The sequence below is a fragment of the Plecotus auritus genome (genome assembly GCF_963455305.1).
Source record: "Plecotus auritus genome assembly, chromosome: 4".
In the NCBI taxonomy this organism is placed as follows: domain Eukaryota; kingdom Metazoa; phylum Chordata; class Mammalia; order Chiroptera; family Vespertilionidae; genus Plecotus; species Plecotus auritus.
The window spans coordinates 187,292,417-187,310,552 of record NC_137775.1 but is presented as its reverse complement, the minus strand read 5'-3'; the positions used below and the strand labels follow the sequence as shown (position 1 = coordinate 187,310,552).

The 18,136-nt window shown below is 47.3% G+C and overlaps 1 protein-coding gene across 3 annotated transcripts in view; it reads left to right on the top strand.

Moving 5' to 3' along the window:
* Window positions 1–18,136, top strand: part of ELMO1 (engulfment and cell motility 1) — a 415,657-nt gene that overhangs the window by 87,631 nt on the left and 309,890 nt on the right. For all 3 annotated transcript variants that reach the window (XM_080667113.1, XM_080667111.1, XM_080667112.1), the window contains exons 3-4: window positions 11,028–11,068; window positions 12,008–12,080. In XM_080667113.1, the coding sequence (XP_080523239.1) occupies window positions 11,028–11,068; window positions 12,008–12,080 (114 nt within the window). The remainder of the gene's footprint in view (window positions 1–11,027; window positions 11,069–12,007; window positions 12,081–18,136) is intronic.

The window sequence follows — 18,136 nt, the reverse complement described above, 5'->3', positions numbered from 1 at the left end:
CATGGGGGGGTGTGTCCCTCAGCCCAGCCTGCATCCTCTCCAATCTGGGACCCCTCGAGGTATGTCCGACTGCCCTCTCACAATCCAGGATTGCTGGCTCCCAATCACTCGCCTGCCTCTGCCTGATTGCCCCTAACTGCTTCTGCCTGACAGCCTGATCACCCCCTAACCACTCCCCTGCCAGCCTGATTGATGCCTAACTACTCCCCTGCCAGCCTGTTTTCCCCTAACTGCCCTCCCCTGCAGGCCTGGTCACCCCTAACTGCCCTCCCCTGCAGGCCTGGTCACCCCTAACTGCCCTCCCCTACAGTCTTGATCACCCCCAGCTGCCCTCCCTTACAGGCCTGGTCCCTTCCAACTGCCTTCCCTGCTGGCCTGGTCCCTCCCAACTGCCCTCCCCTGCTGGCCATCTTGTAGTGGCCATCTTGTGTCCACATGGGGGCAGGATCTTTGACCACATGGGAGCAGCCATCTTGTGTGTTGGAGTGATGGTCAATCTGCATATTACTCTTGTATTAGATAGGATAGAGGCCTGGTGCATGGGTGGGAGCCAGCTGGTTTGCCCTGAAGTGTGTCCTGGATCAGGGTGGGGGTTCCCTTGGGGCATGGGCCAGCCTGGGCGAGGGGCCTGTGGTGGTTTGCAGGCCGGCCACGCCCCCTGGCAACCCAAGTGGAGGCCCTGGTATCTGGGATTTATTTATCTTCTATAATTGAAACTTTGTAGCCTGGAGCGGAGCCAAGCCTTCTGCTTGCTCCATGGCGGCAGCCATTTCTATTGGGATTTATGTATCTTCTATAATTGAAAATTTGTAGCCTTAAGGGAGGCCTGGGTCGGCCAGGGTGTGCGGAAAGCTTGGCTTCCTCCATCGCTGAGGGCAACCCTAGCTTCCTGCTCTTTCCAGCTCCATGGCTGCCGCCATTTCTGTTTGGATTTATGTATCTTCTATCATTGAAACTTTGTAGCCTTGAGTGGAGGCCTAGGCTGGCAAGGGCAGGCGGAAAGCTTGGCTTCCTCCATCGCCGGGGAAACCCAAGCCTCCCTCCTACTCTCTGTGGCCGTAGCCATCTTGGTTTGGTTTATTTGCATATTTGCTCCTGATTGGCTGGTGGGCGTGACTGGTGGGCGTGGCTTGTGGGTATAGCAGAGTAATGGTTAATTTGCATATTACTCTTTTATTAGATAGGAGATATTGAACATATTCTGCACAGCAGTTGTGAGAAATATTAGCCCAGAAAGAAAAGAAACTGGTTTCCACAAGTCAGGACACCTCTGAGAAGGGATATGTATGTTTATATATACATATATGGTTAACCTTCCACATATGAATTAGAGGCAGATAACTAACAAGATTATTTCCCTTGAGTGAAGGGGAGAGGCCTGAATTCATTCACAGTGTGAGTCGCTCATTTCCCCATGGAAAAGGACGCGGACTGCAGGGGTGGGGTCGGGTGGAGGAGAACGGCATGTCAGCCGGTCTCGAGTCATCTGGGAGCGCTTCCTGGCAAAGGCTGACATCAGGAAGGTGGGGAGGGATACAGGAATAAGGAAATCGACGGCTGTAGCTATCCAAGATATTAACATTTCGGGGAAAATTTTGTTCCTTATGTCCCTGACAACACTGATTCTGGGACAATATGAAATAGCCCAGGACTAGGAAGAAGAACACAAAAGATAATTGATATTAGTGTTTTTTCACACGTTGTCTATCTCTCTAATTTTGACATTTTCTGAAATTGCACTTTCTCTTCAGTTGAATGGAAATACTGTTTTTTCTGAGTGGAAGTATATCTGATATCTAAAGGAGAAAGATGTGTCTACTTGTCTTTAATCCACTAATACGGTGATTTTCAACCTTTTTCATCTCAGGGCACACGTAAACTAATCGCTAAAATTCTGCGGGACACCAAAAAATACATTTTTTGCCAATCCGACCAAAAAATAGTTATAATTTTGCCTCATTCACACCAGCTGGCTATTGTTGTGTTGGCGTGTTGTCATATTTTTATTTGACAATCTAAGGGAAAAGAGGTCAGTGTCCTTGACTAAATAGTCAGATGTTGCATGTTTAAAGATTCCTACAGCACACCAGTTGAAAATCGCTGCACTAATACATGAGACTGCTAATTATTTATGTCTTTCTCATTTACACCGTCCAGTAATTTTTATGACACAAAGATTGTACTTGATCTTGCTAAAATCTAGTATTTCATTAGTTTGATGAAGCTGAAACACGTCATTTTTAGTAAACCATTTTGACATGAGTCATCATTTGTCAAAAAAAGGTGGCACAGCCTGTCATCGTTCAATTTTTAAAATTACCGTGATCCTCGGTGTTCCGGCTTGGGAGACGTCGTTGAGCCCCCTTGTCATTTTTGACAATCACGGAAATCCTGTGTCAGTGATTCACTGTGGAACTGTTATCAACACACTCCTTTTCAAGAACCAGCTAAATTTGCCTCAGGAAAGCGTGGTTTTGTCATCATCTTTTGGATAACTCAGGCCTCTATTAGAAAAACAGAGTATGCGTACACAGTTCTCAGAACGCATCAGGTTCCTCCATCTAGAGGGCTGTGGCTTGGAGCATGGAAAGTCATCAGAGGGCTCCTCGGAGGAAGCATTGAGCCGGCAGAAGATGACTGGTGTCACTGACACGATGTCTGGAGGCACCGGCAGGAGCCAGGTGAGTCATCATGCATTCAAGGTGCTCTCAGTCACATAGGCTAAATCGTAGTGAACATACATATCCCTTCTCAGAGGTGTCCCGACTCGTGGAAACCAGTTTCTTTTCTTTCTTTCTTTCTTTCTCTCCATCTGTGAAAGCAGAGTGAAATCCCAGTGCTGGGCTATGCCCCTCAGGGTGTCAGAACAGTGCATCCGTCACGTGCTTTGACAGGACCGGAGAAAGCCTTTTTCATAGTCTAGGCCAGGGGTGGGCAAACTTTCTGACTCGAGGGCCACCATGGGTTCTTAAACTGGACCGGAGGGCCGGAACCAAAGCATGGATGGAGTGTTTGTGTGAACTAATATAAATTCAAAGTAAACATCATTACATAAAAGCGTACGGTCTTTTTTTTTTTTTAATTTCAATAGTTTTATTCATTTCAAACATTTTAACAAGAAGAATGTAAACACTAATTATTATCATTTGAAACTTCAAACAATGGAGGAATCATAGCACAATAACATACCTTCTATGGAAGATGGCAAAGGCAAAATAAAATTGCCTAACAAAGGAAAGGTACAAAAGCCTTTCAAATTAAACTTAAATATAATAAAATAATTTAAAACTAAAACAAATAGAAAAGAACAAAATGTGTAAACAGTAACTTAAACATTTTCTTTAGTGCAACTTCCAAATGATGCCCGGGACGTAGATGTAGATGGCAGTGTAGACTGGGTTGAAAGGTTTTTGGTCTTTAAAACATCAACTTCAGTGGGAACAGTGTTGTTGGTCTCCTTTTTAGCTAATGCTCTGATCCTGTGCTCTCCAGGGGCGTGTCTCCCTACATCACCACGATAACGTGTCTACGCATTCCCAGGGTGATGTCGGGGGACGCGTCCGCGGGCATTACAAGGAGCCTCTGGAAGATGGAGAGGTTGTTCCTTCTACTGAATGGGGATATAAATCCGCCCACTCAGAAGAAGGAGCTGCGGCCGTGTTTCCTGACGTTGCCATGTTAACAGTGCTGCTGGTGAAGGAGCGGAGGGGAGAGCAAGAGAACCCTCCCCTCTTTCGGCTCCGCGGGCCGGATAGAACAGCCGAACAGGCCGGATCCGGCCCGTGGGCTGTAGTTTGCCCACGGCTGGTCTAGGACCCAAAGCTGGAAGTCTCTGTGGAAAGCAGTTTGCAGTGGAAGGGCTGTGTGAAGCTGGTCTGTGGAGGGCAGGTGCATGGTGGGGACCCGGGTGCATCTGTCTTCCTCTGGCTGTGCTCCCTCTTTGGCCCTTCCTGAGCTTTGGTGGCAGGTGGGAAGAGACCAGGAGAGAGAGAGGGAAAGAAGCCGGAGGTCTGAAAAGAGAAGATGTGTTCTTAAACATTGTTCATTCATTGTTTGCCTTGCGGGCGCCTAGCAGCCACTCACCTGGCCGGTGGCAGAGGTGTCTCAGCGGCAGTCTCTGCTCCGAAGCAAGTATAATCCACTAGTAGTTGTCAAAAGAAAGGAAAGTGACCAGGCCCCTGTGGCTCAGTTGTTGAGCGTTGGGCCGTGCACCAAGAAGTCATGGTTCAATTCCCGGTCAGGGCACATGCCCAGATTGTGGGCTCGGCCCCCAGTAGGGGGCATGCAAGAGGCAGCCAATCAATGTTTCTATTTCTTTATCCCTCTCCCTTCCTTTCTCTAAAATCAATAAAAATATATTTTATAAAAAAAGAAAGGAAAATGAGTTGGAGAATAAAGAACAGGATGTGATAAATGCCAAAGGCAGCGCTGGGGGCTGGAGTCACTCAAGGAAGAAGGAGGAATTGGCTATTTATTCACTTATTTAATGTTTTCAACCAACTTTTGAAAAATACACCTGCAAAGTATCCACCAGGTATTACCTGTGCATAGGTAAGCCCTGCCCAGTGCCCTGCTGCGCACCACGCTCTATTTCCAGGGTCTGGCACATGTCATCTCGATCTTCACTAATGTGTGCGAGACACGGCCTTTATTTTCAGAAGGACGTGGAGCTCTGTGAGCAGGAGTGATGAGCCTAAGGTTACAAGGTCAGGGCCTGCAGACCTCGGGGTTCAACCCGAGGAAGTCATTTTCCAAAGTTGTTCAAGAGCTCACGGTTGAGGAAAGAGAGAGAAAAGCCAGTAGTTGATAAAAATTCAGCATTCTCAATGCTTTTCTGGGGTCCATTCACTTAGCACCATCTCCTAAGCATTAGTGTCCCCCATGTCATTAAGGACATTTGAAATGAACACGCTTTTAACGAAGCCAGGCTTTCTTTGCTGGGTGATGCCCATTTGGGGGCAGCAATGGGCCTGAGACGTGGATGTCAGAAGCAAGAACATCAGCCCACAATCCATAGTTGCTAACACATCGGGATGGGGGTGCCAAGGCAGAAGTGAGGGCAGCAACGGACGTGAGGGCTCCGGCTCCGAGGTGCGCATTCACACTGGGTGAAGTCCTCAAGCAGGTGCCTTGGCCAACAGACAGCAGCAGGTGTTTAAATAGGAACTGAGTTCGTTATGACGGGAGCAGATGGGGGGAGTATGGGGTGCGGGGGGAATGATGAGGGATGACAGCTGGGCCATCCCCAGGGAGGGAGCCTCATGGCAGGCTGGACTCACCGCCTCCTAAGTAAACAGCCAGGGACTCGCAAGGATGTTTCTTCCTGGGTGTCTCTCATGTCTTAAAGGAACCATGTGCTTGGGTGGGCGAGTGATCAATCTTTTATTCAACAGTGAGAGGGAGGCCAGAGGAGGGCCTCTTGTATGAGGAAGAGGATGAAGTGTTGAGCTGGAAGGGGAGGGGGGCACCCACTGGATTCACGCCAGGACTTGCTGGAAGTGCAGGGCTGGACGTGGAAGAAGGGCCGGAGTGGGATGCAGGAATGTGTGAGGCGGGCATTTCATTAAAGTCAAGGGAGAGGGTGGAGGGGACGGCAAAGGGCCAGCACCCACCCCGAGGAATAGAGAGAAGAGTGTGTTGCCGGAGACACAGATGAAAAATGAATTCCTGGGGAACTCGACCATTCTCGGGAAACTAGCTGGTTTTGTGTAAGGAGCTAGAAAAATCTTTGTGTGCTTTCTTACTGTTTTTGGTAAATTAAGGTAAATAAAGGAATTATTTTGGAAAAAAAGAGTTAGGGAGGAATAAATCAACAAAAACAACAAAACAACAAAAAGAGCTACTCCTTGAACATAACTGTTGGCACGTGGTGCTTTGCCAACAATTTGTATGGAAATGCATACTTTGCTTGACAAATAAAAATATTTCCGCTGACATTAAAATTTTTATATAGTGAAGAAGTACTCTCCTATATTGTCTAAGGCAGTGGTCGGCAAACTCATTCGTCAACAGAGCCAAATATCAACAGTACAACAATTGGAATTTCTTTTGAGAGCCGAAAACCGACCTCTGCGCATGGGCTACGAAGTTTCAATTGCACTGTACGTGCACGCCCGCACGTGGTATTTTGTGGAAGAGCCACACTCAAGGGGCCAAAGAGCCGCGTGTGGCTCGCAAGCCGCAGTTTGCCGACCACTGGCCTAAGGGAACAGGGAAGAAAATGCGTTTTGGGTCTAACGTGCACATAATCCCTGATCCCTTGCACATAGAAATCTATGACAACTGTCTAGTCTCCTGGTTATCTTTAAAACCAGCGTTTCCCATTTCAGCTCGCTGGGAGTCCTAGAAAGTAATCTTGACCTTCAAAGCAGGTAGGAGAGGGTAAAGGGGATAAATGGTGATGGAAGGAGACTTGACTTGGGGTGGCGAGCACAGATGATGTATTATAGAATCGTACCCCTGAAGCCTATATAATTTTATTAACCAATGTCACCCTAATAAATTCAATTAAAAAAACCCTACAAAAACAAAGGAAAAAAAACACACCAAAAAGCTTAAGGAATTTAGTTACAATGTTTATAAGTTAAGAAAACATAGGCAGTTAAAATAATTTTGCCTCAGGATTCTAAATCCAGATATATTCAAATAGAGGATAGAATTTTATTTTTCGTTCCTTTAGGGTTTGTGGAGTCCCAGGAGAAAAACCAGTTTTCATCCTTTTAGACCAAATTTTCTTTTCTCCTGGCTGTTTTTTTCTCAGTGAGGTGGAAGGGAACTTATGCAGCGGGCCTGCAGGAAGCTATCAAGGTGTGGCCTTGTCACTACTCCTGCGTCTTAGGGATCCGGGCAGGTAGGCACATCCTGTGTGACCCAGCAGACAGGAAGCGGAGCTTGGCAGAGCCAGGGCTTGGCTGGGAATGGGGTCAGTTGCAGAGCTCCTGTCCCCCCGAGAGCTTTCTATGGGCCTTTATTCCAGAAGAGTGTTTTCTGTTGGGGTATCTGGTTCAGTCCCTGCTTATGGAAGTTGTGCTGATCACCTGTGTGGCCTTGCTAAGGGATGGGGACAGTCACTTGATTGGTACCTGTTTTATCACCTGTTGAATTACACTCTCCATCAGCTGCCTCGCTCAGGGCTCTTGCAGGCCGTGAATCACACAACCCCTTGGCGAGGGGTCTGTGCAGGCAGCAGCGACAGCCCTCACACGTCCACCAGTTTAGAGCCAGCAGCTGCCTCCAGCCCAGCAGTGGCTGGTGTGGTAGGACATGGGGCATGCAGTACTGATGAATCCAGGCTGTCCTTCCAAATAGTTGGCTTTATATTCAAGCCTTTTTTTTTTTAAAGGAAAGTTAGTGAGTGCGTGGATTTCCCATTAGCAGGAGTGTATTGAGTCTCTTAGATCCTGTTGGCACCTATGCACTGTGGAAACTAGTACCGAGTGAGGAGAAGGTACAAGGATGTACTAAGATGCTGTGTTCTCAGAGACAAGAAGGTACAAGAGGTACTGAAGTCCTTTGTAGGTACTTCCTACAAAGAGGCTGTGGTCTCTCTCTCTGGGGAGACCAGGGACATGTGCTTAGAGGAGGTGGCTTTGACATGGATATTAAGGATAGGTAGAGTTCATTGTTAGAGATGGAGCAGAAAGAAGAGAGGGACATTTCAGCAAATACAGTGAATAAAGTGAAAGTATGGAATACACACACACACACACACACACTATGTAGATGGTGGTCATTGGGGATCTATGGAGGATATTGGAGCAAAAGACTGACATGAGCAAGGTTTGAGGGGAAGTTCTAATTTTGCCTAATTACAGTTAAAGTGAGGGCTGGGAAGAAAGAAACTTGGAGATGTGTAGATTCCTTTGCAGGGGTCTGGTGATGGGATCCCGAGGCGAGTTCTTAACACAGGTGGTGATAAGGTCTGGAAAGGACAAAGGAGAGAGAGAGCGTGGAGGAATAAGGATGAGCCTCAGTGTCTTGTAAACATGACTGTCACAGAATAGGGCAAAGAAAAGGAGAAGGCAGGTCCTCTAGAAACGTACATGGAAGAATTGCCAAAAGTAGGAACTAATGGGAGGTAGGAATCTGAGGTTGATATGCCAGTGGAGCATTTGCTGGGACACGCAGGGCAAGTGGTTAGTAATGATGGGCTGGTCCTCAGGAAAGGCGCTGGGGCTGGGGAAGCAGGATTAACGATGATGGGATTAGGGAATGATTCATCCGATAGCAGGAGTTGGAATGAGGGGCATCGGGACTTTAGAAGGGTAGTTAGGAGGAGAGAAGTAATAATGTGATCACAGAGGAAAATGCTACACAACCTTGTAAACAATTCGACCTGGAGATTAAGAAAATAAAGTTAATGATGCCCCTGGCAGCAGTGGAGTTACAGCAAGACGGACGTCATGGTGGGGGGTGAAGGGCTTTTGGGGCACGCTATGTTAGGGTAGAGTGATGGGTAGTGAGTGGTCAAAGTGATGAGTTTTGTTTTATATTTAAATAAGATGCCTGAAGGAGAGTTAAAATGCTATGTTTAACAAGCTGTCAAAGATTTGCAAGAGAGGGTTCTGGGACCAGAATAGATTTAGGGCAGTTGAAGTGAGTGAGGAACTGACCGATTAAGTAAAAGCAGAAGACACAAGAACAGAAATACGGAGCTTGGAAGCTAGAGGTCAAAGAGAAACAAGGAAGTATCTCTTGGATTTTGTTGAATTGGTTGAAGTTTAGGGAAATGAAGGAAATACAACACAAGCACTGGAGAGAGTGTCAAAAAGAAGGTGGTGGTGATGTTGTCAAATAAGATGGACAGATTAAGGGAGATGAGCACTGTGAAAGTCATTGGAACTAGGTCTGAGTGGTGGAAGCTAATGTTTCATTGGAGCAGGTGGAAGAATGGAGGGGACAGGTGTAGGAAGTGGCCCATGGGACCAGCCTCATCCTCACATGTCATCATCTCAATAGGTGAGGCTGCATAGTGGGTGTGTCATGTTCAGTTAACTGTGATTCCTTTTCATCTGTGCTTTAAGAGTTGTTCTTTAATCTTTCTCTAGTAAATCTTTAAGCTTGGTTTTTCCATGGTCTTTACTCCTTCCTTCTATCCATCTTTAGAATGTCCTAGATGTAATCATTCTAGAAGTCCACAGGCGTCTGTCTTTTCAAATTTGATTCTGAGTCTGTGAATCGGACCTGAATTAAAATCCCAGAAGTTCCTCTAAGAGACCTCAACTGGGAAGTCAGATTCCAGGAGCTGTGATGTTAGGTGCCTTTTCCTACCTCCATAGCAACACTTCCTTGGCCTGATCTGCTGTTTCAATGTCATTTAAGGCTGAATTCCAGCTCTGTTACTTATGGTTCAGTTTGGAGGGTGCAAGAAGTGAGATTAGGGGTCTCAGAGACCGATTGGTCTTCATGAAATACTGAAAGGTCAAAATCTTTGTCTTACGAGAGAAGTTTTGTTCCTACAGTTATTTATTCATTTGGTTTGCCCCTTAACTTACAGCTAAATCCATGGACAAGTGTTCGCAAAGGCCTCGGATTAATGTGACATGTAACTTCATGGTAGAGCCCGATCCCCATTTCTAATCTTATTCTAAAGGAGACCAACTCAGGATGGCAAGAATACCCCACCATCTTTCCACTCCCCAGTTCTAGGTCTTTCTTTCCCCCACTTGTTCATAGTTGTCGGCAGACATCGTTTTGAACACTCAGTCATAGAGGCTGGACCTCCAGTGGGAGGGGGTCATTGGAGCAACACGGAGGACAGAGTTGGAGCTCTAGGCAGGGACTGGAGGGCCTTAGAAAGGACTACAGTGTTCAGAATTCACAGGAGGGTGGATACGGTAGCATTGTGTCCAAGGACAAAGGTGCAAGAAGGAAATGGAGCTCTTCTAGTGACATGAGAGGTCAAGGAAGCCAGAACCCGAACCCTTTCTTGTGTCCTTTGCCCTTTGTGTTAATTCTAATGTAATTTAATTTGAGTTAATTATATCACAGCCCCATGGAGTGAGTAGGTCCTATGCCCATTTTACAGATAAACTAGTTTGAGGTTCGGCAAATGAAGGAAGTTGTAGGTCGCACTGCAGGCAAGTTGACGAGCTAGGATTGGAACTGGTCCTGCTTGGCTCCGAAGTCCTTTCTCCACACCACTTTGCCCTCAGAGGGAAGGGACTAAAACTTACTTATATGTAGACAGATTTTCATGGTGTATCTGAAAATCTTGGACCACGTGTATAATTCTTTGATTTCTCTTCCCCATTTGTTTTTGGTCTCTGACTCGTTCTTTTGGTTGGCACCCCAGGAGACAGACAGGGTCTGTTTGCATCCAAAACAGAAAGTGTTTCCACATCTCTGGGCGAGCTGTGTGCCTCCCCGCATTCCTTCCATCTGGAGGCGGGCAGAGCACAGCTGTGGCTGCTAGGCAGGGGGACAAGCTGTGCCAGCTGCCAGTTGACACCAGGGCACATGCTTGGTCCCATTACTCGAGTGTGCCCAGCTCAAGTTGCTGCGTGATTGGCCTTTGTCAGTGCCACGGATATGGAAAGAATTCGATGCGCCCGGAAGGAAAAATTTCACAATACCTCCTATTTCATATGCCACATGCTCCATAAAAATATCATGAGTCCACGCTTGTTTGCGTACAAGCAGGCTGCTGGTGGCCCGGCCCATGGCCTCCGAGGAGTTCTGGTTGTCATTGACCTTGCGGGCCTCCGGTGCTTCTGAGCTCTTCGCACCAAGCTGTGTTTTCATCCTGACTTTCATGTGGCTGAGTTGCAGATGATGTGTATTTTGTTCAGCTAATACTATTAAATAGAGGAAAGTGCCAGCAGGGTCCTCAGTCATTAGCACATTTGGCGGTGATGGCGGCTAGGTGATTACCTTGAGAAAAGCAACGGCTTCTTCAGAACAACCAAGAACAGCAAGTGGAAAGTCTCCTTGGTTAGAGATCTCCACTCGCCTTCTGCTTCTCCTTTTTTAAACATTTAAAATGATGAAATGAAACTAACAGTATTTCCTTTTTTGCTATTTTGCAGAAAAAACCGCTGTCTGCGATAATAAAGGAAGTCTGTGATGGGTGAGTGTTGTTATTAAGGATTCACCCGAGGGGCTCCAGGGCCACAACTTGAGGGGCAAGTAAAATATTCCCATGTGATGGTCAGATAGCACTCATAAGTCACCCCTCGATCTGCCCAAAGACACCCAGATGCCTACGTAAGATGTGCGTGCCTCTCCCCACCGCGAAGTTCCCGTTGTTCCTCAGTGAGAAGGTGTGAGCTGGCCAGTGTGGGTACTCGGGCGGGGGTGGGGAGCTCTATTTATTGTGAGAAGTTGTGCTCATCCATCCGTCACACAGGGAGCAGTCTAACGTTCCGGAGTTAAATGCTCACTCCATTGGGTATCAGTGGAGGACCACACAGGTCCCCGGGGAAGAGGAAATCATTCACCAAGTCAGTGGCCACTCTGCTGCCACGTGGGCGTCACAACAACCCGCTTTCCCACGTCTCTTTGGCCGCACACACAGTCAGGGGAAAGCACATACTAGTTGCTTGTGTGTTTTCTCTTTTAAAGCAGAACTGTGGCTAGAGGGTACCTGGGATTTTCTTAAGATCCAGGGTACTTCACTAGAATGTTCCAATTTGCAGCAAGCCAGAGTGATTGGGGATTGGAGAATGCAGAGGCAATCGAAATGCAACAGTTATAAAAAGCTTAAATTGCATTCATTTCCTTTGTTTTTCCATCTCTGCTCTACACCTTAAAAATAGGGAGGAATGGAACTCTATATTTAAATGTCACCCCTGCCCAAAGCCATGAAGATGAAGTGCTGCAGTGAAACCTGGACGGGTCTCGGGGGGAAAGAACGGGTCTTGGGGTGACAGGTGGGCTGATACCATTTGGAATTAGGAACTGCATTGTGGGGTATGTGATAGGGTGTTCAATTCATCTACCTCTACCAAACTAACAATTAAAGTGACCGTTCACTCGTTTTCTGACCAGTTTATGCTTATGTTTTCAGGTGGTCCCTGGCCAACCATGAATACTTTGCTCTGCAGCATGCTGACAGCTCAAACTTCTACATCACGGAAAAGGTAGGTCCACCCGGGATTGAATCCGGGACAGAAAGCCTTTAAGGAAGTTAAAACATGAGTGACGTTTCCTCTGCTCAGGACCAGACGTGCTGGTCTACATTTCACATGGCCCTCCACGAAGTGGAGGCTGCACAGCTAAGAACTGCCCCGTCAGTACTAACCAGGCAAGAATGAAGACCAAATAGATCTCCCTGTCCTGTGTTAGCAACTGCACTTGCCTTCTAACAGCAAATTGACTCACTTTCTCTCTCATTGCGTGGTTGAAGCATTAATGGGACCCTGGATGACAGTCTAGCTCCCTTTCACGGACATTTCCCCCCAGCAATGTCTCAGCTCTCTTCAAGTGGTTGAAACAATGACAAGAACTTTTTTAAGCTGGCGTTGTGCAGGCTTGGAGTGTTCTGTGGCTTTGGGGAGCCCTGCTTTCTTCTTGGGTGATGTTTATACTGTGGGCGGCTTGGAGAAGGGGGGTGTGTGAAGACTACAGGGGCTCAGGCAGCTCTGGAAATCAGTAGAAGGGAAAACTGACCTTCATTCAGAACCCACCGGATGCCCGGAAGTGGGCCAGGCTTGTTACATCTGTTTGTTGATTTCTTCCTCGAGACTCGCCCATGAGGCACGCAACATTGGCTTTTGTTGACAGACAAGGAACTGAATCAAAAAAGCCCGATGGCTTGGTCAGCATCTCAAGGGTAGTGACCGAGAGAATCCAGAAGCAGGTCCACATCTTTGTGCTTCCATAGTTTTTCCTGGGGGGCGGAGGTGGGTTTCTAAAGGAGTTGAGCCTCCAGCTCAGTTTCATGGAGCATCCACGGAGATGCAAGGAGCCAACATGGTCCTCGTGGAACATACAACCTGGTGCTGTCAGCGGGGAGGTGGGGCAGCCCGTGAAAAGTTCTCCCCACGGCGAGGTGGGCAGCGTGGGGGACAGAAGTAAATGGAGAATGCTCTGGGAAGAGGGGGACTGGGGTGACCTCTGGCTCCGAGCTTTGTTCCTCCGTCAGGGGTCCCTAGAGTCACCCCAGGTTTACCCACAAGTCAAGTGGCGGTGGAAGGTGGATGCAGTAATGGGCCTTATGCCCACTGTGACTGCTCACTTTACATGAGGAGTGTGGGTAGGGGTGTGAGGGAGGATAGCCACAGCCTGGAAATGCTTCCAGAAATTGCCTTGTTCTGTCCAGACGCACACTGGAATTTTCGTAACTCCTGTGCTTTCCTCGCCACCCCGGCTGCCAGTGCTGAGAGTGAACACCGGCCCAGACCTGCTGCCGTGTTGGTAATGTGACTTGTTCCTTTGACTCACTCCACAGACACTTAGTTCCCTGTCTTCATGCTTCATTTTCTTAATATTTTTCATTTATCTTACCCTGCCTCCATATAATCTGCATGCTGCTCTTTGTAAGATAAAGAGGAGATAAGTAAAGTTCAGTGCTAGCAGGGAAATGTGTTGCTATTGATCACCTGAAGCAGAAGACTCTCTCATTTCAACTTGGTTCGCCTTTTAAAGGCAACTGATATATTGTGACTTTGGGGTATCATTGGAAAAGATTGGATGGTTTTCTACTCATTGAGGTATAATATGAAAAAGTGTAAAAATTATTAAGTGATAAAAATTATAGGACAGTTGAAGTTATAGTAGGGTTTTGCGAACGTCACCAGTTAGTAGATAGTGAGATCACTTCAGTTCATTGTAATAGTATGAAAAATTGGAATAGAATAGATAGACTCGGTCGGAGTGTATCACCTGCATAGCTTTTGAAATACTTGTGTCTCACGCACACATATGTAACTCATGGGTTTGTGCTGGACTTTCACCCTGGATTGTAGTCTATAGCCGCTGAGTCACACAGAGCCCTGCCTTTGACGAACCTCTCGCGGCCTGTGTCCCCTGGTGGCTGTCCTGTCTTCTGTCACAATTGTCAGGGGACTGGAGTTCCTTGGAGACTCCTAAGGACAGGATTCTCAGACTAGAGAACATAGCACCCCAGGGAGAACCTTTTAAAAATACAGATTTGTAGACCCCAGCCTGGGCAACTCAGATGGAGCAGGCCTGGGATGTGGCCTGGGTTTTGCATGCAGAGAGCCCTCCTGGGATTCTGGTGCAGGCACCCAGGGACCACCTGGAGGACCGGTGCCCTGGGCCACTCTTCCGAGTTGGGCTCTGTGCACCGTGAGCAGAAGTCATGCACTGAGTTCAACCTAGGAGTGTGTTCGTGTGCAGCTGATTCTTGGAAAAACTTAAAAAGTCATGCAATATTTATGCTTTTGTTCTAATTAAAACTAACATAGACTCAGCCAATTTAAAGTCCTCAGAACAGTAGGAAAATGATCATTTTATTGGGCATCCTAGTCATTTTTGGGGAAATTGTTCTGCTTGAGGAAGTTCTTCATGTTGCGTTTAAAAGGGACGGCCACCTCCCTGCCATCGTGGCTCAGTTGTTAAGCTTCGGCTTATGAACCAGGAGGTCACGGTTCAATTCCCAGTCAGGGCACATACCCGGGTTTTACCTAGTAGGGGGCGTGCAGCAGGTAGCCAGTTGATTTTTTTTATCTCTCTATCCCTCTCCTTCCCTCTCTCTAAAATCAATAAACATTATAAAATAAAATAAAATAAAATAAAATAAAATAAAATAAAATAAAAGGGACTGACACCTAAGTCTGCCATTCCATCTGTCCCTCTTCAGTGGGCAGTGGCAGCAGAGATTATTCTTTTTAAAAAATATATATATTTTATTGATTTTAGAGAGGAAGGGAGAGGGAGAGAGAGATATAAACATCAATGAGAGAGAAATATCGATCGCTGCCTCCCGCACGCCCCCGGGCATGAGCCCTGACCAGGAATCTAACCAGTTACCTCTTGGTTCATGGGTCAGTGCTCAAATGCTCTACCACTGAGCCACACCAGCCGGGCAGGGGTTGTTCTTTCACTAAGAGTTTGAGGGATGAGACTCATCCGCCCAATACTTTGTTTGTAAATAAGAGGACATGCCTTTCCCCCTGTAGCTGTTCCGCAGCTCTCAGCACTGCAGGGCGGGGAAGGGCCTCAGTCCCGGGTCTGCAGGGGCAAACCTGGGCTGCCTGCCGTCTGCCGTTAGGTCCAGCTAGCTCCTCGCAAGTTTTCCTAAAATGAGAGCCCATTTTCCATTTTTTCAAGCAATGTGTTTAGCACGATCGTGGACACTTACAGCGTTAGGTAATACTTGCATCACCATGGTAACTGGTGACTGATGTTTGAAACCTGTGTGTGTTCTTAGTTACTGATCTCCCCTTGTATACGAGGTGGTCTCCCTTCCTCTGCCAGAGATCAAGTATGACCTGTCATTTTAAAGAAGAACAGTTCTCCAGGCCCGGCAAGCCAACACAGGTTGTGGCCGGTGGACCGAGGCTGGAGCTCCCCAGGAAGGCAGCTCCCGCTCTCCCCACCTGGCCCAGCCCCTGTCTGTAACTGTCATTTGCTTATCGGCCCCTTAGCTTCACGCTCTCAGCACAGCGGGGAAAGTGTCACATTGTCACGCAGCGTTAAGCAGAAGTGTAGCATGCAAATGCCTCAGAGAAAGTTAAGATACAGCTATTCACGGGTTCAGACTCTGCCCCAGAGACCTGTATCTCAGGGTTATGTCTGGGGCGGGCGGGGGAGAGAATAACAAATAAAAAAAGTGAATTGTGTATTTTTAGCTTTATTGAGGTATAATTGACAAAATGGTGAGATCATGGTAAAGTGTACATCATGGTAATTAGATATACCTATACATTTTGAAAGGATTCCTCCCATCTACTTAATTAGCATATCCATCACCTCATTTATTTATTTGCTTATTTGGTGAGAACATGTAAGTTCTCCTTTCTCAGCAAATTTCAGTTCTATGCTACAGTGTTATCGACCATAACCACCGTATTTTACGTTACATTCTCCATCCTCATTCATCTTACAGCTGAAGTCTGTACCCTTCTCCCAACCTCTCTCTCTTTCCCTCGGCCCCTCAGCCCATGGCAACCACTTACCTGTTTTCTGTTTACATGCTTGACTTCATTTTTAAGATTTTAGATATAAGTGATGCCTTGCAGTGTTTGTCTTTCCATGTGGGACTTATCTCTCTTGGCATAATGCCCACAGGGTCCATCCACGATGTTGAAAATGGCAGGATTTCCTTCTCCCTCGGGGTTGAGTAATATTCCATTGAGCACACACATACCACATCCTTACTCATCCAGCTGTGGACAGCCACTTAGGGTGCTTCCGTGTCTGGGCTATTGTCAGCGCTGCCGTGAACACGGTGGTGCTTGTCTCTCCCTGGTACGCTCTTCCCATTTCCTTTGGATATGTACCCAGGGAGTGGGATTTCTGGTTCATCATGCCAGTTGTGTTTTTGATTGTTTTGAGGAGCTTTCATACCGTTTCCCATAGTGGCTGCACCAATTTACATCCCCATCAAGAGGGTTCTCTTTCTTTTCTGCATCCTCACCAACACTCTCTCTTTCTTTCTCCCTCCCCCCCTCCCCGCACCCCCTTTTTGATGATGGTCATTCTAACACATGTGAGATAAACTCTCATTGTGGCTTTAATACGCATTTTCCTGATTATTAGTGATCTTGAGCATATTTTCATATACTCATTGATCATTTGTATGCCTTCTTTCGAAAAACGTCTATTTAGCTCCTCTGTCCACTTTCAAATTGGACTGTTTATTGTTTTGCTATTGAATCTTGTGAGTTCTTTATATAGTTTGGATATTAACCCCTTTGTCATATATATGATTTGTACACACTCTCTCCCATTTCGTAGCTTGCCTTTTCATTCCGGTCCATGGTTTTCTTTGCTGTGCAGAAGGTTTTTGCTTTGATGTAGTCCTACTTGGTTACTTGTGTGGGTCGCGTGTTAACTTCAAATATTCCAGTGGACTTTGTCTTCTGTGATGGAGAGGGATATGCGTTGATGTTCTCTGTCCTCATTCGGGTCTGGTGAAGCGGGTATTATCTCCATTTTACAGTCAGGAATGTGAGACCGAGAGCGCCTAGGCAACAACTTGTTTGGGTCACTCGGATGGGCAGTGGTCAGACTGAGACTGGGAGCCAGGTGCCACCTCCTGACGCCCTCCTTCCCAGCACCTGGGCCCCGATATAGCTACGATGCCCTTTGTCTGCTGACGCCAGGCCAGTGGTTCTGACAGTAACTGCCTCAAGAACTCAAAGACAGGAAGTTACAGCCTGTAGCATTGGCTGCAAGCCTCAGTCTGTCGCTTCCTTATTCCTTAAGAGGATACCTTAGAGGAAGTGGTACAGACAATCTCCCACTCATAGGGACTAGCAAGTGATTTTCACTTGCCTTTCGTGGGGATTATATAATGGTCTCAGAGTATTAGAGCACCCAGAGCAGTCCTATAGGCAAACAGGAACATGGCCTTGCCACCCTTAATGCTAAACACTCAGGAGGCAGTTCCCAGGAGCAGGGCATGGTGGGGGATGTCATTAGCGGGTTGGGCACTGTGGACCTTGAAGTTTTATCACGATTCCAGAATGGCATTTGGTCTCCCCCTGCGAAGACCTACTTCATGCGATCTACCTCGGCAATGAGGGATTCCCATTTTGTGATATTAGCGGTAACTATGCCTGACCCAGGCCCTCTCTACAAAGCTGGCTCCAGGGACCTTGGGGAAGAGGTAGGGTTGTTTGAAGAGCACCCCTTCTATGCAGTTTCCACTTCCTAGGTGCTCTTAGTTCCCAGACAGGCCCCGAGCCCCCCAGAACCCCGGGCAGACAGGGATGCACAATACCTGGGGACTGTACTTCCCCCCGGGTCAGGAGATTAATCAGTTACGTGGAATTCAGTTCAGCTCTCACGCCCCAAGCCCTGGGCTCCGCAAAGAGCTTAGTGAGGAGGATACGTTCCAGTCCCCATGCCCTGCATCTCCAGGTCTAGACGGGGAGCAGGTCCTGGAATGGACACAGGTTCTGAGGAAGGAGAGGCAGGAACCTTCTCCTTGGCTTCCGTTACCATGGCCAGCCGCACTCTCACATATTACATGAAAAGTCCCAGAGAAGAACAGTTCTAAGAATTC